Genomic DNA, 27,752 nt, shown 5'->3' with positions numbered 1-27,752 from the left:
CGCCGGGCTCCCATTGAGAATGAATGACTTCCAGCCACTTTGACGCTCTCGCCGGCGGCGGTGTGAACGCACAGTAATGCGTCTTCCAGCTGACGGTCAGCGTAGCGCGTTCATGTGTTTTGGGGGCGTGGCTTTGGAAAGAGCCCAGAAGGGAGAAGGTGGAGTGAATGGAAATAATGAACTGTCTTTAAAACAGTCGTGAGAGGTCTACAGACACTCAATTTTTATACTTTCTTTTTCAGAGTACTTACATTTTAATTATGTATTGATATATAAAGAAAGTTTAAACAAATTTGGAAAAAAAGTTTTTTAACCAAATCCTACCTACCCTACCTTTAAGGCAGACCGGACAACAGAAATTCCTCAGACCATTTTTTATTCTGGGTGAATAAAAAAAGACACGTTGTGAAAAAGAGGCCTTCACCGTTTCACCATTGGCATTTCCCCAGCCGCGCTTACCACAAACTGAACTTCATATTACAATTTTCAGATTGCATATGACCAGATCAACAATATTTAACATTTTTCTTAAATTCAAAACAATATTAACAGGAACATGGATGTAAAACATACCTGGGTGAATAGGCCTTCACCGTTTCACCATTGGCCTGTCAGTCAAAACGGATAATTTTAGCCACAGATCTTGGTAAAACACATTTTTAAAACGAATACATATCATGTTCCATTAGCCTTCAATAAGATTAAACTTCATTTCTAGCACAAAAAAATTGATATTTAATGGCAAGAAACAAACTCATTGTTAGCTTCTTAGAGAGAGCTCAAACAAACCTCACCTTTCCCCAGCCACGCTTACCGCGAACTGAAGGAAAGCAACCGGAACTCTTTTCTTAAAGGGGACAGGTACCATATTCAACAATTACAACAAACACTTTAGAAATGCATATATAAACATAGAAAACAGCTCAAATAACAGAAAATAATATTAATAGAATACAAAATAATTGTGTAAATTGATAAAGGGAGAGATTTTGTGAAATTAATAAATTGATATAACATCTGTTACATTGGCAACATTTTCATTAGAATATCTAATATTTCATGGGAATATTGATACGTAATTTATTTTCCTGTTCACTCATTGTCTTCCAAAATGCCTGATTTACATGCTTTAAGTGCTTTTAAGTTGCTCTGATGTCCACTACAGTGGATGCACGAAATCGGGGTCCTATTTAGTTACATACACTCTAAAAACGCCAATTAATAAAATGTTGGAAGAGCAAAAAAATATATGTTGAACTAATTTTCTTTCTTGTGCTTAGTTAAGAAGACATATTATATTAAGTCTGCAGAAATATATTTGAAAAACATTCAATTAATTGATATTTTCAAATCCAGTTAACATTTAGAATTGCAAATGTTGACTGGACTAAAAAACGCAAATCCAGTCAATATTTTATAAAAGTAGGCTATTAAGGCCAACACAATATTTTACACACAATATTTTACTATGGAAAATATATTTTAGTTTGTGCTGTTGAAATGGGCTGTTAGAAATATTTTATATTATATATTAAAACAACATTTGTGAAATTAGATGTATTTTTGATGTTTAGTTTATGATGGTAGGCTTATCTGCATTATGATGAGAAGATGGATAACACTTTACACTTCTATATACATATTTAATATAAATATATAGTTCATTAACATATGTAGTTAATTTTTTTATTTAATCTGCCTAATTTTAATGAATAAATACGTACAAGAGCTCATTTGACTTTTCTGAATTTTCTGTATTGCTCGTTTGACTTCGCGGAAGGATCTGTATTGCTCGTTTGACTTCGCGGAAGGATTGTTACAGATCAAAGGACTTCGCGCAGTTCGCAGGTTTCTTTCACCAGGAGACAGCATATCAGCAGCATAATGTGTTGATAAAAGCGTAAACTATATTTAATGATATTTGTGTGGATATTTAACGTTAGAAGTGTTTTGTAAGTTATATATCCAAGGGAAATGGGGATATTTAAGTGATGTCTATGTCAAGTTCACTCGTCACCGAATAAATGCTCATATAAAACTAACGTTAACGTTAATTATTTTATGTAAAAACGTACAAAGTTGAACATATTCAATGTTTTAGTATTTATCAGCGTTTTATGAGGTAACGTTAACGATATTTCCCATGTCAATGAGAGCGAACGTTATTTGAGGCGCGTTTCCACCAGCAGCCGCGCGCAGTCCTACATCACCGGACTAATTTTCCTAATCTTCCCGGTACTTTAGACCGCAGTGGAAACGCAGACAGTAGCAGGTCTGGGGGGGGAAAGTTCCTGTAAAAAAAGGCTTTACGTTACGTTAACGTGGTCTTTAACCACGTTTAAGTAATACAACTTATGTTAGTGTTAAAAAACTGTAATACTATAATGTATTTTAGTCTTAATCTCAGCATGTTGTGTGCTACTAATTCTTCTTAAAGGGATCCCATGGCGTTAAGACTTGTATTATTTACTTTTCACTTTAGACATAACCAACTGTGTTTATGTAAACCTTGCGTGTATTTGACAGTATTAGCATGAATGATAACTTTGTCCAGTACTGTACTTTTTAATTGACCTGACAACAGTACATTATTAATAAACATTTAGAACACAGATTTTCTCCCCCAGGGGATTCCGACTCCACCCGACCCCCACCATCCCAGCCAACAGAGCCATGTGGGGCCCAAATGGGTTTGACCTGGGCTATCTAAATGGGACCCAGCCAGTTTTGCACCCAGTTTCCATGTAGGCCCCACATGGATTTGCCCAGATGAAATGAACACTGCTTAGTGTGCACACTACAGGCTGTTCAATGTAACACTTAATCAGTGTTGGAGGTAATGAGATAATTAAGTGATTGAATAACGATTTTGTATTAGTGAAGAACACCTGCTGTTAACAAGCATAATCACTGAAGGAAAGAGAAACACAAGAACTACTTCCAGCCACAGCCTTGGATGAAATCAACTGAACATAAAATACATTACATCTCTCAAGATCTGATTAAACAACTCCACAAACAACATTAGCTTCACTTATTACTAACCAGACTGACTTTATTTCTGTCAGACATCTACAGAAGTTCGTATTAAGAATTAAGAAGAGGCTTAGATGTTGATTATTTGAAAGTAATAGTTTGATTTGATGTTACCATTGTGGCGATCAGTGTGTGCTTTAGTCCGGCTCTTGACTTTTTAACATTAGTTTTTCTCTTGACAGCTGTGTCTGTTTGTTATGGCGAGAACAGCAAGAGAAAATATAATCAGATGCTGTAAGCTGATTGATGATAAGAATATAATCATCATATATTGGCTTAACTCATTGATATTATGTGGGAGGTTTATATGGGTAGTATGTTATTAATTCTGTTTTATTGTTATGATTCTACATTTTGTAACTAGTTCCACAGCAATTTCTAGTAATGATTAGAACAATTTAAAAATGACGAAACCCCTAATTAAAACGTTTTAGTTGAATTAATTATGAAACAATTTGAATAAATGTACATTTTAACGTTGAAGTCAAGTTTAAGCCAACTAAAAAATATTAATTCAACTAACTTTAAAACTAATTGAGTAAACATACATTTTAATGTTGAAGTCAAGTTTGAGGCAATTAAAAATAACTGGATTGTCATCCTCTTCTATTGGGGGATCTGGGCATCCCTGCTTTTTTAGGTAGTTGTGAAGAACAGCTGTTACAATGATGACAGTGCAGCATCTACTTGGTTTGAATCTGGTGTTTGGAAGAGTCGTTTTCAGTGCCTTAGGAAAACTCTCAAACATGTGCTCGACTAAACCCCTTGTGCGCATATGAGCCTGGTTGTAGCGCAGTTGTTCAGCTGTTGTTGGGTGCAAGTATGGCGTAAACAAGAAATCCTTCTGAGCATACCCACTGTCACCAAGCAAAATTCCATTATGATCTCTTCTTTCAAATGAAGTGTACAGAGATGAGTTGAGGAAAATTCGGAAATCATGAGTTGCACCTTTCCACCGGGCAACAATGTTTGAAAACTCTAACTTGGGAGTGCATACACCTTGGACATTTATGGAAAGCCAGTTCTTTCGGTTCCTGTATTCCTCAGCATCTGGAATAGAGGGACGCTTTATGGGAATATGGGTTCCATCTATGCAACCTATGACTCCTGGGAAATTTCCATATTCATAGAATAGTACCTTGTAGTTAGCCTGGGTTCTAGCATCAGGGAAGTTTATGTAATGTCCTTTTAATTCACAAATGGCCCTGCACACTCTGTGAATGACTTTACATCCTGTTGGTTCACTGACACCACATAAATCCCCAGTTTCTCTATGAAAGGTGCCACATGCCAAGAACCTTAAAGTTATGAGCACCTGGAGACAAACTGGAATAAGCTGTCCTCTTTGGGTCACAGATGAAAGCCTGGGTTCTAAGAGTGAAATTATCTCCACTGCATTTACTTTATGCATGCGGAAAAGATCTCGAAAACTTTTCATCAAAACGTTGCAATGGGTCACTTCTGTCTGCAAGAACTTGCCTGGCTGGTGGAAAGCGCTGATCATCATTCACTGTAAAAAAATGTATAATCTTCCCAACTCAAAATTTTCTAGTGACTGGTCACATCTAAAATTTTCAATTGGCCAAATTTAATTTCTGTGAATTGAATTTTATCCATTGTGGCAACAGTCTGTTAACATGGGCTCAATTAGAAATAATATGTTGAGCCAATGGAAAATTTTAATTTACCAACACTGTAAAAAATGTCAGGCCTCTCCAATTTAAAATTTTCTATTGACCGATCACATCTAAATTTTTCAATTTGGCCAACTAAAAAATTTAGATGTGATCAGTCACTAGAAAATTTTGAATTGGAGAAATGTTTTACAGTGAAACTGTGTGGCTGGTCCAATTAAATATTTTAAATTGTAGTAACAATTGTTTATTTCTCACTGTCCCAAAAGACAAAAATGACTAAAAACATAAATATATTAAGCAAAATACAGAAACAGACAACAGGGTTGACATTTTATCACATTACTTTATTAAAAAGTAAATTCCAACACAGGATATTTGGGTGAAAATACTCTGAATACATTCAAGAAGTCTTCTGCATAACAGGATGTCTTAATGTGACAGGATTCACACCCAAGATGGCGGCGCGAGTAGTTCGCGAGGCTTTGGGTCTCTCCAGATTCTGCAATTTTGCTGTATTTTTCCTGCTCATCTCGGGTCTGTTTGTTCAGAATAGTTGTGCCTTAACATCGTACACCCGTGGTGAGATTTTGGATATTGGTTTGCGAATTTCCGACAGTTTCATGGACAATCTTCGACTCCTTCCTGAGATCGCTAGGACACCCGAGGCTATGCACTCTACCCGGCCGGGCGGAAGTGCTCGCAGGCGGCGCCGAGATCGTAAACAAAGGCGGTGGAAACGCGGAGGACTGAGAGCTAAGCTAAGGCTAAAGCTAAGGCTAACCCCACATCGGCTCTCTTTACCCAGTATTTTCCTTGCCAATGTACGGTCGCTAGTGAACAAAATGGAGGAGATTCGACTCAGCATCACACACAGCATGAAACTTTTGCACTGTAACGTCCTAATCTTCACGGAAACCTGGTTACGGAATACCACACACCGCTATTGAGCTAGCGGGATGCCACCCACTCCGGGCGGATAGAATATTAGATGGCTCCGGTAAGACCAGAGGTGGTGGATTGTGCATTTACATTAACAAAGCCTGGTGCACAAACTCTGCTATTGTTGGGAGTCATTGTTCAGCTAACCTCGAGTTTCTCATAGTTAAATGTAGACCGTTTTATCTACCGCGGGAGTTCACTTCCACCATTATAACTGCAGCCTATATTCCCCCGGATGCTGATGCCAAGCTTGCTATGAAAGAACTTCATGCAGCCATCAGTAAACAACATGATCACCCGGAAGCTGCTTTTATTGTTGCAGGTGACTTTAATCATTCAAACTTAAAGTCAGTGCTACCCAAGTTTCACCAGCATGTTTCCTGCCACACCAGAGGAAACAAAACCTTAGACCATGTTTACACAAACATGGCTGGCGCTTACGTTGCGACACCCCTCCCCCACCTGGGACAGTCAGATCACCTTTCTTTGTTCCTCATCCCCAAATATGCACCCCTCATCAACCGTGTGAAGCCATCAGTGAAGACCATCAAGGTGTGGCCTGCGGGGGTTGATTCCACACTCCAGGAAAGGTTTCTACACACAGACTGGAGTGTGTTTGCTTCTCAAGCCACCAGTGGCGCTCACACGGACATTGACTTCTACACCTCCTCTGTATTGGATCATATCAATACCACCATTGACAGTGTTACAACCCAGAAACAGATCACCACATACCCAAATCAGAAGCCATGGATGAACAGGGAAGTGCGACTCCGGCTGAAGTCACGCAATACTGCCTTCAGATCAGGAGATGCAAAAGCCTACAGTACATCCAGAGCAAACCTGAAGAGGGGGATCAAAAAGGCCAAGCACTGCTACAAGCTAAAGATAGAGGGTCACTTTTCCAACTCTGACCCTCGACGCATGTGGCAGGGCATTCAGGCCATCAGTGACTACAAACCCCCCCACTCCACCCCCGCAGCCACTGATGTCAACTTCCTGAACGAGCTAAATCACTTTTATGCTCGCTTTGAAAGAGACAACAGAGAAACTGCCACCAAGCTCAAACCCTCAGCTGACCCACCAATCACACTCTCCACCACAGATGTCTGCAAGTCACTGAGCCGGATCAGCGTGCACAAGGCTGCTGGACCAGACAACATCCCTGGTTGTGTTCTCAGGGCATGTGCGGAGCAGCTTGCTGAGGTTTTTACAGACATTTTCAACCTGTCTCTTGCCCAAGCAGCTGTACCTTCATGCTTTAAACGCACTTCCATTGTGCCAGTGCCAAAACACTCTAACCCGAGGTGCCCTAATGACTACCGCCCTGTAGCACTCACACCCATCGTCATGAAGTGCTTTGAGCGGCTGGTCCTGGAACACCTAAAAGACTCTCTACCATCCACATTGGACTCACACCAGTTCGCCTACCGCAGCAATAGGAGCACAGAGGATGCCGTTTCCATGGCACTGCACTCTGTGCTCACTCACCTGGACAATAAAAACACTTACGCACATATGCTGTTTGTTGACTTCAACTCAGCATTCAACACTGTCATCCCAACCAAGTTAATAGCCAAACTTGGAGACCTGGGCATCAATACCTCAATGTGCAACTGGATTTTGGACTTGCTAACTGACAGACCCCAGAATGTTCGTTCAGGATTCACCTGCTCCACATCCATCACTCTTAACACTGGTGTACCACAGGGCTGTGTGCTAAGCCCGTTTCTCTACTCCCTCTTCACCGCCGACTGCAAGCCTGTGTATGGATCTAATTCTATCGTCAAGTTTGCGGACGACACAACGGTGATTGGTCTCATCAGCAACAACGATGAGACTGCCTATAGGGAGGAGATCCAGCACCTGGCTACATGGTGCACCGAAAATAACCTGCTCCTCAACACCACCAAAACGAAGGAGCTCATCGTGGACTTCAGGAAGGAGTCAAGAGGCACACACGACACCATCCACATCAATGGAATGGCTGTTGAACGTGTCTCCAGTTTCAAGTTCCTGGGGATCCACATCTCGGCGGACATGTCGTGGACGACCAACACCTCCAGCCTGGTCAAGAAGGCTCACCAGCGCCTCTTCTTCCTGAGGACACTGAGGAAGAATCAGCTCTCCTCGGCTATCCTGGTGAACTTCTATCGCTGCCCAATAGAAAGCATCCTGACCAACTGTGTGGCAGTGTGGTATGGGAGCTGCTCTGTTGCGGAGCGCAAGGCACTGCAGCGGGTGGTGAAAACTGCCCAGCGCATCACAGGGACTCCACTACCTGCCATCGAGCACATCCAGAGGAAACGCTGCCTGCATCGAGCTTGCAGCATCCTCAAGGACTCCTCTCACCCAGCACACAGACTGTTTTCTCTCCTGCCCTCCGGCAGGCGTTTCAGGATTCACCAGACCAGGACCAGCAGACTAAAGAACAGTTTTTTTCCCCAGAGCTGTCTCTTTACTGAACTCAAACCCCCGTTGATCCACTCCCCTCATATACTGATAACTCTCCTACCTCACATCCGCCTTCACTTTGTTATTTGCACTACCGACTGTTTATTACAGTAACAACTGTTTACTTATGCATTTTGCACTACCACACCGTAACTGGATTATGCTCATTTGCACTGCCGACTGTTATTTACAGTACCAACTGTTTACATTTGTATTTTGCACCGTACTTCTAACTGTAATATGCAATCACTTTCCACTGCACTTTTACACTTTTTTTCGGATAGCTTCTGTCCATAATTTATTGCACTACCTTAATCCACTGCCATATTCCTCATTTTAGCCTAACATATCATTGTATACCTCTATCTGTAAAATTCTGTTTATAGTAATAGCCATCTGTATATTATATTATATTCATAGTACATATCCACCTGTAAATTCTGTTTATAGTAATAACCATCTGTATATTATTCACTGTACATATTCACCTGCAAATTCTGTTTATAGTAATAACCATCTCTCTATTTATAGATATATTTATATATATTCAGTACATATCCATGTCCTGCACTTATGCAAACGTTGTATATCCTGCACTTGCTGCTATTGCACTTCTGGTTAGACCTAAACTGCATTTCGTTGCCTTGTACTTGTACTTGTGTAATGACAATAAAGTTGAATCTAATCTAATCTAATGTGGTGAAGAAAACGCAGCACTGCAGGCTAAAAACCTGCAAATAAAAATAAAAACTAACATTAATGACAAAGCTCCCCTGCATCACATCTGGCAAGAGACAGAACAGAAGTTTCTTCATTATATAATGAGGATGAGACGAATGAATGGACATAAGAAAACCACGAACTTGATGTGTTTGATATTAAAAGGCAATAACTTAAGCCCTGAAAGAGGCCGACGCCAAACGCACCGTGTTCAACAGTCGCATGCCGCACATATCACACAAATGACTTAATTTGCTTATTACCTATTGTTTTAGACATATAAGACATGAGGAAAATAAAACTATTGGCTACAGGCTACCATTAGATAATTATGTGGTAAACGAGAACACACTCATGAAACCAATGAATGCATGAACTCGTGATTCTACAAAATGTCTTTTAAACTTCATACCCGGTCATAAAGCAAAACTCTGGAGAATAATTTCAGTGCTAAATACTCACCAACGTCTTTGTGAGATGAATATCTCTATTCTCTTGGGAATGTCTGTTTCGGTCTTCAGCACCTGCTGGTTCGGCTCCGCTCGCGCTCCCGCGCTCCGCATTTGAAATCTCCTCACGAACGGTTTTCTTCAAGTGCATTTTGCGCATGCATATACCGTTTTTCGGACGTAGGACTTGTTCAGCCAACATGGATTTTTCACTTTGACTTCATAGATTGACTGAGCACAATCAAATATGTTCGGTGAATATACAATTTTAATTTTGAGTGAAGACCTTAAGCTATGATTAGTACAATGCATCTTTTTGCATGGCGATAATTATTTGGAAGTCATTTATTGGGCCAATATGTAATGATCAATTTGCACAATTTTTCCCCCCAATTTTTTTTTACAGTGTTGACATAGTCCAAGTAATCCATGTGTCCTCCAAATGAAGTTAAACCTGCCTCCTGGTAGGTTTAATTTAAGCCTCAATTTAGTCCTGAAGTTGCTCTAGTCTTCCTCCAGGAAATTAGCCTATTGAATTCTGGACTAGACCAAGTCTTAGACTTTTTAAAACCATGACAATGAAAGCACATTTCTGTTAATCTGATTTAAATGGCCATTTTAGTCTAGGACTAGGTTTAATCTTGGTCTGGGAAACCACCCCTAAATCTCTGAAGATCTCAGCAGAGGAGGACTAAACAACTCCACAAACAGCATTACCAGATTCACACATTAATACCCAGACTAACTTTATTTATATTGAAAATAATAGTTTCGTTTGAATTCACCATGATGGTGTTCAGTGTTTGCTTTTGTTGAAATCTTGACCCTTGACAAAAAAAATGTTTTGCTCTGGCTGCTTTAACTGTGTTTACAAAGTACATTTGTTATGGTAAGAAAAGCCAAGAGAAAATGTGATCAGCTGGTGTTGATTGTTTTTTGCCGATGATATTATCGTAACATAGTGACTGAATCACTGATCTCATTCAGAGTCTAATGATCTGGGCCCGGTTTTTCAAAAGGTTTAATCCGGATAAAATGTATCCGGATTTAGTAATCCTTTTTTTGCGATCCTTGATCACGTAATCCAACTTACTTTTGGAGTCAGTTTTTTAAAGCAACATCGGATTGGATCAATCTGATCCGGATAGGAACTTTTCAGGATCACCAAATCTGGATAACCAGTGCTCAAACAGGATAGGAAATCACAATGAAGAACTATAGATATGTAAAGAGCAACAAGTAGAATAGCCAGTGTGGGGTCAATAAAAGTTTATTTTTATTTGAAATGAAAACACACACATTTAAAAAAAACCAAAAACAAGAAAAAACCCACCCCATCCTCTTCCAGCAGTCCGCTCATCTGAGACCTACAACACAAACACTGTACATTGAGGATATTTATAACAAGTATCAAGTATCCCAGCCAGCACAGTCATGTGGGGCCCATATGGGCGTCACCTGGGCTGTCTAACTGGGGCCCAGCTAGTTTTGTCCTCAGTTTCCATGTAGGCCCCACATGGATTTGCCCAGATGAACTGAACACTGCTCAGTGTGCACACTACAGGCTGTTAAATGTAACTGAATCAGTGTTGGAGTTAATGAGATAATTAAGTGATTAATAGAGTAAAGACTGAATATTACTGAAGACTCCTGATGATAACAAGCAGAATCACTGAAGGACAGAGAAACACAAAAGACTTCAGACACAACTTCACAAAAGCATTATCAGCTTCCCTTTTTACCTATTAGATTGACTTTCTGTTATCTTAGTTTTTATTGATAATTCCCACTGAGCAAAGGTGTACGTTGAAAAGACGTCCACTGAGGAGCCAGAATGAAAGTTTTTATGACGTCTGTTTTTGACGTGTTCTGCACGTCCGATATAGACATTCATGGAACCTCAAGGTTAAAAACTAGTTCAAATTGTGGACATATTTTCCATTTGTAATTGCAAAGCAACTCACAGAGAGTGTGTGTTTGTCCAGAAATCATGAAAATAAAAGAAACTTAGCTCACACCTTTTAGACACTTTAGAAAATGTATCATCTGTAATTCACACATCTTTGGATCGTGAGAGAATCGTGGGATTCAATCCAGATCTTCTTGCTGTGATGAGACAGTGTTTCCCACTGAGACACTGGTGCTGCCCTTAATCACAGACATAAGACACACTTTGACTATTTCTGTCAGACGTCTACAGAAGCTCTTACTGAGAATTAACAGAGGTTTAGATGTTGATGTTTATGTTTCATTTGAAGTCACCATTGTGGTGGGAAGCGTTTGCTTTAGTTGGGCTCTTGGTCCCCGTATTTGTGTTAGCTTTTCTTTGGCTGCTGTAACTGTGTGTGTGAGAAACACAATAGTTGTGGCTGAGAAAGCAAAGATAAAGTGACGTCAGGTGTTGTCAGCTCCTTGTTGATGACTAAATCATCAGAAGTCTAGAATCTGATGTTATGCTTTTGAGTTTTGTGTTCTTGTTTGGCAAATAATGTGTTTATATACTATAACCTTGTGAATCCACTGTATCGGGACTATTAGCAATAAAATAATCACTTATCCTGAAAGATGATAAAACAGCATGTGCACATTGTTTTGAGAAGATATTTCACATAGTCACACGCAGACATCAAGATTTTGCTTATGATTCACAACAACGGTGACAATCATAACAAAAAAACTTAATGCTGCAATGCATGATGGGTAGCTTCAAAGTACAAAACTCATGCTTGATTGTCACCGTTGTTGTGAATCATATGCAAAATCTTGATGTCTTGTGAAATATTTTCTCAAAACAATGTGCTCCTGCTGTTTTATCATCTTTCAGGATGAGTGAATTGTTTTTTTGCTATTGGTGTCGATACAGCAGATTCACAAGGTTATAGTATATAAACAAATTATTATTTGCCGAACAAGAACCTAAAACTCAAAAGCACAACATCAGATTCTAGACTTCTGATGATTCAGTCATCAACAAGGCGCTGACAACACCTGAAGTCACTTTATCTTTGCTTTCTCAGCCATAAGTATTGTGTTTCACACACAGTTATAACATCCAAAGAAAAGCTAACTCAAGTACAGGGACCAAGAGCCCAACTAAAGCAAACGCTTCCCACCACAATGGTGACTTCAAATTCACCATAAATATCAACATCTAAACCTCTGTTAATTCTCAGTAAGAGCTTCTGTAGACGTCTGACAGAAATAGTCAAAGTGTGTCTTATGTCTGTGATTAAGGGCAGCACCAGTGTCTCAGTGGGAAACACTGTCTCCTCACAGCAAGAAGATCCTGGATTGAATCCCACGATTCTCTCACGATCCAAAGATGTGTGAATTACAGATGCTAAATTGTCTAAAGTGTCCAAAGGTGTGAGCTAAGTTTCTTTTATTTTCATGATTTCTGGACCAACACACACTGTCTGTGAGTTGCTTTGCAATTACAAATGGGAAATATGTCCACAATGAGCACATTCAAACTAGTTTATAACCTTGAGGTTCCATGAACGTCTATATCGGACGTGCAGAACACGTCAAAAACAGTCGTCATAAAAACTTTCATTCTGGCTCCTCAGTGAACGTCTTTTCAACGTACACCTTTGCTCAGTGGGAATTATCAATAAAAACTAAGATAACAGAAAGTCAATCTAATAGGTAAAAAGGGAAGCTGATAATGCTTTTGTGAAGTTGTGTCTGAAGTCTGTTGTGTTTCTCTGTCCTTCAGTGATTCTGCTTGTTATCATCAGGAGTCTTCAGTAATATTCACTCATTACTCATTAATCACTTAATTATCTCATTAACTCCAACACTGATTCAGTTACATTTAACAGCCTGTAGTGTGCACACTGAGCAGTGTTCAGTTCATCTGGGCTAGCCCATGTGGGGCCTACATGGAAACTGAGGACAAAACTGGCTGGGCCCCAGTTAGACAGCCCAGGTGACGCCCATATGGGCCCCACATGACTGTGCTGGCTGGGATAGATGTATTGAATATAAAAAAAAGACAATGTCAAATACTCCACAATAATTTCAGACTTCCTCATCTGATGTGGAGAGACCAGCTTGTCTGAGCGTAGCCTTTAGGAGGCGGATCTCAAGTCTGGCCTTGGTTTGCTGCAGTTTGGTCAGAGTCAGTTGTTCCTCTGCCAGACGAAGCTGTGCTTCTGCCCTTTCAGTCTCTTTTTGCAGAAGTGCCTTGTAATCATCATCTTTGTTTGATGAAGGGCACTTCAAGCCTTTCCTCTAAGGGTGCATTCCATTCTACAGGGTCCCCACGCACTGTTCACTGCTCCCTACTCCCTGAGCACGGTAAATCAGCTGAAGTGGACTTCGCTGACAATAATTGCTCATTTGGAACGCCCTGCAACGCCATCAAAGAAAGGCAACGACGGGTGCAGATTACGATATAACATAATATTGTAATTTACTTTACTTTCAAATTGAAAACCATATAATAAGCATATACAGTTAAAAAACACACAGTATAGGCTATCTAAAACATATAATCAAAACATTGTCCATTAGTTTTATTAGTTTACTTATATAACCTGTATTGACTATGAACAGATTTGAAGCTGCACCTGTCATTCAATATGAAAATACTTTGATTTGGTTAACTATGTTTGTAGGCTATTCTTAATGGTCTTTGTAGCGTCTCATCTTGTGCGCTTTCTTTCCCAAGTGCAGCTGCACAGTAAACATTCCTGTGGTAAATAAAGTAAAATATAAAACATGACAGCCCTCAGGTGCTTCTCAACACTTTTAATTTGTTTACATATTCATCAAATATAATATACAAATGTAACAGTTATTGCCATAACCATTCATAAATACTCTAGTTTGTATAATAACTATGAATATTCAAATGCATGTGTAAACTTCTTAATCGCAGAGCTGTTTAAAAACTCTTCCAACCAACAGCTCTGCACCATCATTAGTTCAGTCAGGTGATGCACGCGGCGCGCAAAGACATTTGGGTGATTTTCCCTCTCTACTTCCTGTGAAGTGATGTATCGATGTTCCCTTCTTCCCTGCGCCGTTCGCAGTACCCTTCGGACTGAACATGTTCGCTCCCTTTGGATTGGAATCTCACTTAAGATGGCAGAATACCCTCTGAAGTCCACTTCGCAGTCCACTTATGGTCGAATGGAACGCACCCTATGATCCTGTGGCAACTACCACTGGCTCAACCAATGAGGATCCAGCTTCTTCCTCAGGAACAGAGCTGAGATTCAATATAAATACGCTCTCTGGATCAGCCTCAGGAGGAACTGGCAGATTCTCCTCCTCCTCCTCAATCCAAGGCTCGCCATCCCCTACAACACCTTGAATACCATGGAGAGCTTGCGACTTCTCACCTCCAATGATGTCGAGGACCACATCTGTGTAATCTCCCCTCTTAAATGGCTTGTTGCCTGTTTGTGGGTTTTTGGCTTCAGCATGGTCCTTTGTTGCCCTGGCCTTAAAGGGGTGGTAAAACACATTCTTTTGAAGGCTTGACTGTGTTTGTGGGGTGCACTGTAACATGTGTTCATGCTTCGTTTTAAAAAAAATTGCCTTATTTTTCATATATTTGACCTTTATTCTACACTGCTCTGTCCCTCCTTGTAAAAACGGTCTGATGCTTTCCGGGTTGTATGAAGCCAGTCCCTCAAAAATACGCAATGGGCTCAGATTGGTTAGCTGGCCCAGTGTGTTGTGATTCGCTTACCGCAGTGCACGTTTGTCGGAAACGTCACGCCCCTTACCTTTACCGGAGGCTGTGCTTTGGTCAGTATTAGAAACAATGGCGTCAATAAAACCATTTGAGCCCGAATCAGACCCAGAACATTTGAGTGAAGATGATCGAGCAGAACCTTTTCAGTCCTCAAGAGTAAAGACTGCGGCTCTATAGTGATCGCTACTGAATGGCACTTTAACTTTTGTATTTTTAGAACGATTATAGCCAAATATCTGTCGCAAGAACTAACCCAAAACGAACACTAAGCACTGGCTTTAACTAGTAAGTTAGCCAAATCACACACAGAACCATTTTTAGCATGCCTGTAGATAAACAATACATAAAAGCTCTAATCAAAGAATCATTTACACTAATGCCAGGTTCGCTGTTGAGATTTTAACGTTAGTGTTTGTAACGTTAGGTGTTCGTCGGATAACGTTAAGTATGAATGAGCATTTAACAGACTGGTTTGCAGAACAGCGCTGTCATCTGTTTACTTCCTTGCTACAACCTATTACAGGAAAACACATCGATGAAATATAAATCAGACTTACAGGTTGTGGCCCGTAAACAGCTTCTGTTTGTAAATCCAGCTTTCAGGACAAGCCGTTGTGCATATCCTGTATTAAACTCGCGAAGTTTGTGGAAGTTGTCCTCCGTGAAATGTGCAGCGCGCGCGTCGTGCATCCACGCACCGGCAGTGTTTTTTTCAAGCAGCTGACGTTGTGCAAATCCGGCATTGAAATCGCGAAGACGGTGGATGTTTTCCTCCGTGAGATGTGCTGCAGGGAGCCCCGCGCGCGCCTGTTCCCCGTCTCAAACACACGTGCATATAACATGCTGTATGTTAAACGCTCTGCAACGCACCCCCGTCCCAAGGAAGGCTGAACAGAGCAAGTACCCCAGACCTGCAATCCGGATGAAAATAACAGCGTTTCCTCTGCATCGCGGCAACAACACTCCAGCCTAACTATACCACAACAGCGCCGCGATACAAAATGGCCTCACCCCCCCCCCTTATTTAATATTCTCGGAGGAGGGGTTTATGTAAATATTGAGCCTGTTGATGTCACCAACCCTGGAGGAATGTGTGTAGTCGCCTACAGGCCGTTTGCTGTAGTTCTTAGAAACTGATTTCTTTAAAAGCAAATATCTCCCTTTGCTTTAAACTTTGAACGTTGTAACTTTGCAGATGTTGTTTATGCTCAAGCAGCAACATTACACGCTAGCTAAAGTTAGAATAGTGAAATCGTGGTTTACCACCCCTTTAAGATTCTTCCACCGCAATTTGATTTGGTCTGTGGTCCTCCTCTGGCCAGACCCTATGGCATTCACATTTTCAGTGATTAAAATCTAAACATCATTTTTCTTTTTGTTGGTATCCTTAGCAGAATTAAAACTTCCCACTATTGTTCCATAATGGCACCGAACACCCTCTAGTAGTGCATTGGTTTCAGCAGCAGTGAAGTTACAGCTTCTTGAGTCCATGGTTCCGTTGCTTTACTATAGTGAACATTGTTCATCAATAATAGGCCTTGGGTCCAATTGCCTCAATTGAACACAAGCCAAAACTAATCAGTTGTAATAGGTGTGTTTGAAAAGACCAGCTACACAGCCATATAAATCAGCCTTTCTCAGAGGATTCAGAGAGACAGTCAAATGGCAGGTTTTGTCCACCGCCACCACCACTTTGCCAGGAGAGGATACCGTCAAAGGGTGTATGTTGAACGTACCAAGCCACTGGAGCAATACACCACTGAGGAGCTGTATGTCCGGTTTCGCTTTGGGAAGGCTGATATAGAGTACCTTGTGAACCTTCTCAGGCCAAAACTTCAACACAGAACCCAAAGGAGTCACAGTCTGTCTGTGGAAGACCAGATCCTCATTGCTCTCCAATTTGATGCATGTGGGACTTTCTATCAAGTTGTTGGTGACTATATGGGAGTGGTGAAATCAGCTGAGTGTGATGTGGTGAGAGATGTGTCAGTCGCACTGGCCAGCCTGGTCAATGAATTTGTTTCTTTTCCAAAGGACAACCAGATTGCCCAGGCCAAGCGCAGCTTTTTTCTTTTGGGGAATATGCCCAATACTATTGGAGCAATCAACTGCACAAATGTGCATATACAAGCACCTCGTGAGAATGAATGGGAGTTTATAAACAGAAAGGGGAGGTACAGCATCAATGTCCAACTTGTGTGTGATGCTGACCTCATCATCACCAACTGCGTTGTCAAGTGGCCTGGGTCTGTCCATGATGCACACATCCTGAGGGAGAGCGCTCTATATAGAGACCTCCAAACCAAACGACGGGATGGCATAATATTAGGAGACAGTGCCTACCCACTCCTACCATGGCTGATGACTCCTTTTCTAACAGCAAATACACCGGCGCAGGCACGCTTCAACACTGCTCATTGCAGAGCAAGATGTGCAATTGAGCGTTTAAATGGAGTTCTTAAGAGGTGCTTTGCATGCCCTAACTACCTGAGAGCGGAACCACAGAAAGCATGCAACATAACCCTTGCCTGTATTGTCCTGCACAACATCGCTACTAAGCCTAAGCGCAATGTCCCTCTCTGTGATGACAATGATGCACCTGAGCCCCTTGGAGACCCTAACCAACCTCCTGCATTCTGCCAGAACGAGCAAACAGGACGTGCAACAAGGGACGCAATAGTTAGACACTATTTCTGATTTGGATTTGTTTTGGATTTCAAAAATCAGTGATTGCCATTCTTTGAATTGTTTTGGTTATTCTGTAATCATTGCATGCATCACTAATAAATATTCTAAAAACAAAAATATTTCGATTGTGATGAATATATATATATAAATTTGTGACAGAATAAAATGTATTGTTTTTGCTCAATTTTGACAGCTGTTATTGATACTCCATATTGATACTGATACTTGATATTGCTGAACCTTCCCTATATTGAGTGAAACAGCTGAAATACACAAAGTCAAATCTAGTAAGTTAAAGGGTTAGTTCACCCAAAAATGAAAATTCTGTCATTAATTACTTACCCTCATGTCGTTCGACACCCGTCAGATATCAAGGCATCATGAAGCTTCGAAGCGTTATGAATCGTTGAGTCGAATCAGCGGTTTGAATCGCCAAATTTCAGCAGTTTGGCGGTTTGACACGCGATCCGAATCATCATTCGGCTCACTGATTCATAACGCTTCGAAGCTTCATGATGCCTTGTTTTGAAATCATCATCACTATGTAAGTCGTTATTTAGGGTTTTTTTGCGCACAAAAACTATTGTCGCCGATTCATAAAGTTATTTTAGAACCACTGTAGTGAGACTTTGTAACGACGTCTTTAGTACCTTTTAAGGGTCTTGAGAGTGTAAAGTGCCATTGAGCCAATGGAGGCCTTTCAGAGACATCAGATTTCAACTAAAATATCTTAATTTCTGTTCCAAAGATGAACGGAGGTCTGACGGGTGTCGAACGACATGAGGGTAAGTAATTAATGACAGAATTTTCATTTTTGGGTGAACTAACCCTTTAAGCCAGGGGTCTCCAAACTCAGTCCTGGAGGGCCACTGTCCTGCAGAGTTTAGCTCCAACCCCAATTAAACACACCTGAACCAGCTAATCAGTGTCTAACTAGGGCCTTGTAAGACACCGATTAGCTGGTTCAGGTGTGTTTATTTTGGTTGGAGCTAAACTCTGCAGGACAGTGGCCCTCCAGGACCGAGTTTGGAGACCCCTGCTTTAAGCTAACTCATTAAATTTGGAGACACTGATTACCTTAATTCTTTTAATTTTTAGAAAACAATAGTTATGAGTATTTTGAAATTATTTCAATTGAGTTCACTAAAATAAGACACTCATTGAAATCAAGAAATTAAGTGATTAATTAAGTGATATTGCACATTAGCGATGAACACCTGATGATAATGAGCAGAATCACAGAAGGAAAGAGAAACACAAGAACTACAAATGACTTAAGCCACAGCTTTAGATGAAATAACAGAATATAAAATAAGACATTAAATCGCTGAAGATCTCAGCAGAGGAGGATTAAACAACTCCACAAACAACACCAGATTCAAACATTACTAACCAGACTGACTTTATTTCTGTCATTTCTGTTTTAATGAAAATAATAGTTTAATTGAAGTCACCATGATGGAAGATTTAAAAGTGTTTGCTTTAGTTGGGCTCTTGACCCTTAAATTGTTAACATTAGTATTTTTCTCTGGCTGCTTTATCTGTGTGTTTAGAAAGCATATTCGCTATGGTAAGGAATACCAAGAGAAAATGTGATTAAGTGATATTGGCTATACAATGATGGTTGGTATAATCATCATGTAGGGGCTTAAGTCACTAATCTCACTCAGAGTCTTATGCTCCGGTTACAGCGGTTTTGTGTTGTTAATTATTGTAATATTCATAATGTTGGCTACATGACTCAATAGCACAATATCCAGCACTGTTGTGATAATTGATTAATCTTTTAGATTATAAAATCATGTAGTGTTCAAAAGGTTTTAATCAATGGCATTACTTAGAAACACACAGACATCAAGAATCTGCGTATGATTCTCAACAATGGTGACAATCAATGAAAAGCTTCATGCTGCAGTGCATGCTGGGTACCACCGATCAAAACCCCCTCATGGGTCCCAGCATGCATTGCTGTATGAATAAATTATGCATCTGAATTGTGAATAATTTTCTTTGATTCTTATTTGCTTTTACTTTTACTGTGTTTGTTGTGATTTTTTTGTAGCTTGTTTTATGTTCAAAGTTGATCTGTTTATCTGAATATTTTTTTTAATAGTCACCATTGTTGAGATTCATATTCTGATTCTTGATGTCTGGTTGTGTCCAAGAAGTGTTGTAGATTAAAACATTATATGCATTAATTTTATTCGTTTAAATCCTGCATATTGTTAGATTACCACAACCATCCTGGATTTTGTGCTGCAGAATCACATAAATTCTATTATGAATCGTACAAAAAAATAATAACACAAAACCTCTATAACCAGATTATTAGACTCTGATTGAGATCAGTGATTCAGTCACTTCATGACGATGATATCATCAGCAAAACCAGCTGATAACATTTTCTGTTGACTATTCTAACAAAAAATGGTTGACTAAACTCATCACTGCCTAATACTTTTAATTAATAATATTCACCAACAATACTTTCTTTCCAGAGATCAGACATTCTGAATTTAGATTTTTTAAATACATTCTAGGGAAAAAAAAGTTTAGACGAACACAGATATCAAGAATCAGCATATGAATCTCAACAATGCTGACAATAGGCTTGTTTGAGATGAGCGAAATCTGCACAGAACCGATCACCGGTGATCAGCGCGAGATGCATTCCGGTTAGAAAAGTGTCAGAGGGTGGTCCGCCTTGCTCTGATGTCATGCTGACGTATGTCAAAAAACTCTCGCGAGCGAAAGGCGGATGTGTCGGATTCTGCAGTCGAGCGCAGTTGCTCTCCACCGACTGCGCGGAGCAAAAGCATGATGGGAAACGACTTGCTGACGACACAGCTTAATGCTTATTGGTTTAAACAACCGTGATGTATGGTTCTTTTTTTTAAATGTTTGATTTTAAAACTCTGAGATCATTTTATGTGTGAATATTCCCAAACTCTCTAACAAACACTGTTGTCTTTTATGTGATTGTTGTAATATTTATAAAATATATATATAAAAACATGTATGTAGGCCTAATTAAAGTAAAAATGATTGATAAACACGTCTTTCGAATGGAAATAAATAACAAAAACTTTGGGTGTCTTGTTCATAATATTTATTTTCATATAAAAGTAACAGAACTTTAATTACATCCAGTTTATCAGCAACAAAGTGCACGAGATATCCGCGATATCCGCCTTTGATCTCGCAGGTGTCTGATCCACTACGAGAAGAGAGAACTGTCCGGCTTGCCTGCACTTTTTTCACTCCTCCCCTTACTGCAGTCGCCTAGTCTCGGCTGAACTGCAGGCGAGGCGAGGAGCATCTCAAACAAGCCTATACTTAATGCTGCAATGCATGCTGGGAGCCATGAATTTTATACTGTGGTAGTTTAGTAGGGTTGGAGCTAAACTCTGCAGGACATCAGCTGTCACAGGTCGGGGCGGGCCAAGCCAGACTGCACCCACCCCTGAAAAACCCGGGAACCACCTCGAGGAACGTGTCAAGGACCAGACAGACAAGGGAATAAAATACAGTTTATTTATATTAAAAAAATTGATGAATTGGATAAGTCCTAATTAAAATCTTCTTCTTGCCGCCAGGAAAGTTCAAGAGTCTCTAGACCTCCTGGGACAGGAGGGGGAGGAACGATCGTGGCGGACCGGAGGCCCGTCGAAGGGGAATCAGGGGGGGAATCCCCGCGCCGTCCAGGTAGGTCACTGGGTAAGTACTCCTCTACGGGATCCAAGAGGGGAGGTCGTGGTCATACGAACCCCATTCAGATTGGAACCAGGTAAGTATGCAGATGCGGAGGCGAAGCGAGTCACTGGTGTTACTCCGGGGGGAGGTACTCAGATGTGGGGGCAAGCGAGCCACTGGAACGATACAGCAAGGTTTAACTGTCCAACAGTATATGGAACATTCAACTGAATTACCTCTCTTCTTCTGAACAGGGTAAAGGCTTCCAATAAGGGCGTGTGGGGACCACCAGGCGGGGAGGACACTTTGGGGCAAAACGCTCCACTTCCGCTGAGCTCTGGAACAGTACAACAAGGTCTCAACGGTTCAACAGTATGTGAAGCTTTCCCACTGATATACCTTCTCTTCTTCTGAACAGGGTAAAGGCTTCCAATAGGGGCGTGTGGAGACCACCAGGCGGGAAGGGCGCTTTGAGCGGGACGCTCACTTCGGCCGAGCACTGGAACAGACACAGCACAGTTTCAACGGTTCAACAGTACATGAAGCTTTTCAACTGATATACCTTCTCTTCTTTTGAGCAGGGTAAAGGCTTCCAATAAGGGCGTGTGGAGACCACCAGGCGGGAAGGGTGCTTTGAGCGAAACGCTCACTTCGGCTGAGCACTGGAACAGACACAGCACAGTTTCAACAGTACATGATATATGAAGCACTCAGCATTAACGGGGCCGGGTCTTCTCAAAGCAGGAAGTTGGGCGGTTGCTTTATCAAAACCCTTCGTTAGAGACAGCGGGTGGAAGACTGTAGGAGGAGAGTGCACGGCAGACTTCTATTACTTCTCCACACACCAAGTTCACTTCACAGCACAAACCGTGGGAATCGTCACTTCAGGCACTGCAATTCCACTCGTACACCGTGCATTCGGGCCAGCACTCACCCACCGGTCTTTTCTCCCACCAGATCGGATCTAGTCCTCGATCAGGGCTTGACTTCGCTCCGGAAAAGCAGAAGAACGGTGCAGCGATCATCACATTCAGCAAGGAGAGGACAGAAGTTAGAGACAGATCATTAATTCACTCGATGTAATAGTTCACTCGTGCCACACATTTTCCAAACTCTCCACACCACTTCAGTGTTAGTGCATATAAACAACGGATCCGATACTCATCACTTGCGTCTTTCTCACTGCTGACGATATTCCTCAAGTCTTCGCTGACAAATCCTTCACTCCTTCCTTTCTCTTCCACAGCTTCAATCTTCCCCACTCCACAGCCCAGCCTCAATAAAAAGAACAACCCGCTGACAAACAGAGCATCATACGGGAGGAGATCCACCACACAGTCTGTTTTCTCTCTGTTTTTAAAGCCCCATCTGAATATGTGTCCCTCTCACAGCGTTCTCTGTAATTGCCCCACACCTGCTGTCACTCAGGCAATCAGCCCCGCTGCCATGGCAACAGATTCACAGTGCATAGAACGGATGTTCACTGGAAAATCCTGAATAACTGCATTCACCAGGATCTTAGTCCCGTTCGGTTTTTGTCACCCCGTGACATCAGCTCTCCAGGACCGAACTTGCCTACCCCTGACTTATGCTGCGTTCACACCAAACGCGAATTGAGCGTCAAAATCGCGTCTACCGCGTCTAGTTTCACGCGCGAACATTTTGAATGCATTCGCGCGTCAGCAGAGAATTGGACGCGCGTAGAAATCGAGCGTTTGAAGCGAAATTGACGCGTGTTCAAGGCACTCCAGGAGAAATATGTCATAAAACACCACTCTGCCTCTTTTCATTTTCATTAAACATATATATTAAGCATTAATAGCCACACAAATGTGGTCCAGGCAACTCCTACATCATCTTCAGTACATGTATATTTAAATATCCTTAAAATATAAAGTTATTAAACTTCTCTTTGCCCTCAGTCAAAACGATTTGGCAGACAACAAATTATAGATTCATGAGAGCAAAGCTCGGCCGTTAGATCTACACAAAACAAACCACTACAGGACATCAGAGCCAGCGGCAGACGCCAGAAGGACTGGCCGAGGAAAGGCTGCCTTCGCCGGGGTTATGAGCAGTGATTGCCCGGTGATCGCCTGGATCTCACAACTCCAAAAACACAAGATTATTTTTTTAAAATAGGCGCTCTCTTTATAAATAAACCACAGATTTGAGCTTTAAACAACTGAATTCCCACCTGAAAACGTCCTAAAACTACATTTTGTGACACAATAGTACTGTTTTTAATTTATGCAGGGTTTCTCATACACGTCACTTTACCACGTGACAGCAGCGAGCAGGCTCCTGATTGGTTAACGCGGCGCGAATTGACGCCAAAGTTCAAATTTTTCAACTCGGGCGTCAGACGCGAATTCGCTTCAAACGCGTGAATGCACAAAAGCACCATTCGCGTGTAACGCGCGTATCGCGCAAGACGCTCAATTCGCGTCCAATTCGCGCCATTCGCGCGAACTGGACGCGCGAATGAAGCGGATTCGCGTCCTTCGCGCCGCGCGTAACGCGCCTTCCGCGCCGCGGGACCTCCAGACGCGCGTCAACGCGCCTTTCCATTGACTTAACATTGAAATCACTCGCGCCTGACGCTCAATTCGCGTTTGGTGTGAACGCAGCATAAGAGGTACAAAAATGTACCCTTAAAGGGCAGCTATTATGCAAAATCCACTTTTACATGATGTTTGAACATAAATGTGTGTTGACAGTGTGTGTAAACAACCACCCTATAACGATAAAAATCCACCCAGTATTTTTTTTTAATCCCCAAAAATCATAAGCAGTGTTTCAGAACAAGCTGTTCTCAGATTCTCTGCAGTGTGACATCAACCCCGCAAGGTTTGACTGACACTGCCATTTTAACATAGATCCGCCCTGTGAGACCTGTATGCAATCTTCCATGCACAGGAGAGATGCATATGCTATATGCCCTCTTCCAAAGACGGGGTGGAGATATGCAGCTCATTTACATTTAAAGCGGTACACACCAAAACAGCGCTTTTTATAGACAGGCCTCAAAATACATTTTCAACACGTTATAATAAATTATCAGTGGTGTATTTTGTGCTGAAACTTCATAATATGTGACCTTTAAGGGTACCATCCCAGTGACGGCCACTTGTACCTTAAAAGGTACAATTTTGTACTCTTTTTTTTTGAGAGTGTACATATGTAATGTGTATTTCTATCACAGGTTTGGTCTTAAATTTCACATAATGTGGTATTAAAAAGGTCTTAAAAAGTCTTAAATTGAACTTATCTGTAGACACCCCGTGAATAAGTTCACAGAAGTATGTATGAGAGTTGGATGAGAGCTGTGGGAAGTTAGAAAAGAGAATGAGATCAGGATTGATTGACATGCAGTGATAGACTGAAAAAGTGGCTGAAAAGTGGTCACGTTTGGGTATAGGGGTGAGTTAGTGGCTAAAAGATATCTATATAATAGTCAAATATATTTACATAAAATCAATTAATAATTAAAATATGATATATTTGTATAGTTTTTTTATGTCCTGTAACTGAAAGGTACACCAGAAGCTTTGCATAGGGCAAATAAATTGTTAATTTAGAAAATTGCACTTTGTACATCATTTATAAAGAAGATCTGTAAATGATATGAAACACAGTTACATGTGAGTTTACACTTTATATGAGGTGAATGTGAATGATTTACTGCATTTGCTGGCAAGCAACAATTCTCCATTCATTCAAGGTGACTGATATTTTCAAGGTAATGTTGATTCCAGCAACCACTCATGCCTTTCTCACATGCTGCTTACACAATGCTGTCACATTTGTGAAAATACTTATACAACAGGTTCATAGTGTCGCAGAAAATATATTGTTCCAGCTTTAAAATGACCTGTTGTGTTAATTTAATACATTTTCATTTCAAAATATTTTATCCACATAATACTGACTGAAAAATAAAATTGAAAAAATTAAGATGAATCTCATTTCATATGGGTTTTCCCAATTTTCTTTCAATGACAGCAGCACTAAAGTGCTTGAACTCCAGAAGTGTGTGTAAAACCTGATGATCATGTTCTCCAGCATGATTTGAGATGATCTAAAGAGCATCTTATGAAGAGTGAGAATTTTATAAACCATGTACATAAAACATGATGCAATTACAAAATTACACAACTGAATAGATGAATGTCTATTAATATATTCTGTATACATACCAAGAACACATAAAACAATAAAGGTTTTAGAACAAACTATAACATTTTTTTATTAAAAACATTGTTTGTGTAGGAAGTGAGAACATGAGCAGGTGTTGGATGGTGCTGATAAACAAACTCCCCTCCAGTATATATAAAAAGAAAAACCAGGGCTCCACAATGCGACGTCCAGACATTGACATTGATCTACTGAACTGGTTCGTGTTACAAAAAATACATAATTGAACCATGTAAACTTTGTAATAATTATTTATGTATAATTCTGTTTTAAATTCTATGCAGAGTTCCAGTGTTCTTTGGCAAACAATGGCAGCCTGGACTGTCTACCTGTCTCTCTGTCTTATTGTAGCTTTGAGTGCTTCAGGTAAGACCATTATTCCACGTTTCACATCATACTGTTATTTTAACATTAACTGTAGCACATCTAATAGGCTATGATTTTGGCAGGCAGAGAGTATTTCTTTGCAAACTTTGCTAAAATAGAAGAATAGAATAGAAGTTCAAAATATACTGCAAAATGATTTTCTTCGTATTTCTGTCTTGTTCCAGTACAAATATCTAAACAGTCTTAAATCAAGATACATTTACTTAAAAAGAAAAATTATTTAAGATATTACATCTTTTTTTCTAAAATGTGTCGAAAGGAAGTGAGTTTTTGTTTAAGACATAAAAAATATCTGTCATCGGGGCAAGTTTTCCCCTTTTAATTGTATTTTTTTTCTGACCCCAGATTTTTATTTTCAGCTTGTTTTCAGCTTAAACTAACTTAATACACTGGGGAAGTAAATCAGATAATACAAATACAGCTGGAAACCTGTGAAAAATCAACCTTATTAATTATTCAAACCCCAATGCTTGATGGGAGCGCCAGTATCAGAAAAGTTTAATAGTTTTATTTCAATTTATAATGTTGATTTTTATGCTAATTTTCTTAAATTACTTTTAACTTGAACTGAGCAACTGAGAAGTCATGTTGCTTCTCATCAGTGGCGGCTCCAGGATTTTTTTTCTTAAAGGGGTACTTAACAGTTCAGGGGGGGTGCTAAGAATTTATTTATTTATTTAAGTAATTTTTTATTTTTCCAGTTTTGGAAGCTGGGAAGGACTACACAGTCAATTGGGAGGCCAAATACCCAAACTCTAGGCACTTCGATTGTTACCCTGAAGCGGGTTCTGATCAGGCCAAATGTGAAGCCCGCGGCTGCATCTGGGAGGTCAGAGAGAGAGGAGATTCAATATTCAATCCTATTGTTTACCCTATTTGTTGTGACACGGTTTGATTTGTTACTGTTCTAATGTGATTCAACACATTTATAGCCTTCAGATATTCCCAACGAGCCCTGGTGTTATTACGCCCAGACCCACGGCTACATCACCTTCAACATGGTTGAAACAGCAAGCGGCATCATTGTAGATATAGAGCGCAATACCGATTTCCCAAGCCAACGTTCTCAATCTCGAGATGTTAGCAAGCTCCGTGTGGAAATCACATACCTAAGTGGAAAAAGCCTACGCTGGAAGGTATGCTTTTCAAAATTTAGGATTAAGACCAAGACAATGACTAAATATACCATTTACATTTATGCATTTGGCTCTATTGTTGAGCTTTTTAGGAATTAAGAAAATAAATGATTACATTTATCACTGATTTTGGTCCTGTTGATCTAGATCTTTGACCCAGCCAATGCTCGCTACGAGGTCCCCGTTCCCCTCGAGCTGCCAGCCAGACCAGAGACAGAGGAAAAAAACAGACTGTACAGGGTTCAGATCCAGCGCAAGCCATTCGGGATCCAAGTGATCAGAAAGGGCTCAGAAGAAATCATGTGAGTAATACACCGTAATTAATCTGCTAACATGGAGTCCAGAGAGCTTCTTTTGGCAAACATGTGGTTCTTTTACTGTAGTTTTCACTACCCAGCCAGCAGAGCCATGTGGGGCCCAAATGGGTTTGACCTGGGCTATCTAAGTGGGACCCAGCCAGTTTTGCACCCAGTTTCCATGTAGGCCCCACATGGATTTGCCCAGATGAAATGAACACTGCTTAGTGTGCACACTACAGGCTGTTTAATGTAACACTTAATCAGTGTTGGAGGTAATGAGATAATTAAGTGATTGAATAATGATTTTGTATTAGTGAAGAACACCTGCTGTTAACACGCATAATCACTGAAGGAACGAGAAACACAAGAACTACTTCTAGCCACAGCCTGGGATGAAATCAAAAGAT

At 40.6% G+C, this 27,752-nt stretch overlaps 1 protein-coding gene and 1 pseudogene across 2 annotated transcripts; one reads left to right on the top strand and one right to left on the bottom strand.

Annotated features, from left to right (window-relative positions):
• Positions 1-589: 589 nt before the first annotated feature.
• Positions 590-16,436, bottom strand: LOC307130275 (putative nuclease HARBI1; annotated as a pseudogene). Its single transcript has 6 exons — positions 16,356-16,436; positions 14,408-14,689; positions 13,265-13,471; positions 10,569-10,602; positions 3,585-4,546; positions 590-608 (listed from the first exon to the last, which is right to left on the bottom strand). The product of its transcript is annotated as a putative nuclease HARBI1 (transcript).
• Positions 16,437-16,607: 171 nt separating this feature from the next.
• Positions 16,608-27,352, top strand: LOC307130274 (putative nuclease HARBI1; the record flags this gene model as incomplete). The annotated part of the gene is made up of 5 exons (XM_079823246.1): positions 16,608-17,624; positions 21,230-21,338; positions 26,612-26,739; positions 26,843-27,046; positions 27,194-27,352. 5 exons carry the CDS (start codon positions 16,608-16,610, stop codon positions 27,350-27,352), a joined length of 1,617 nt encoding a protein of 538 aa, XP_079679372.1.
• Positions 27,353-27,752: the final 400 nt, after the last annotated feature.

This window comes from Gobio gobio (genome assembly GCF_949357685.1).
Source record: "Gobio gobio genome assembly, chromosome: 8".
NCBI lineage: Eukaryota > Metazoa > Chordata > Actinopteri > Cypriniformes > Gobionidae > Gobio > Gobio gobio.
The sequence above is the reverse complement of the archived record's forward strand: the minus strand, read 5'-3'. Positions and strand labels throughout refer to the sequence as shown.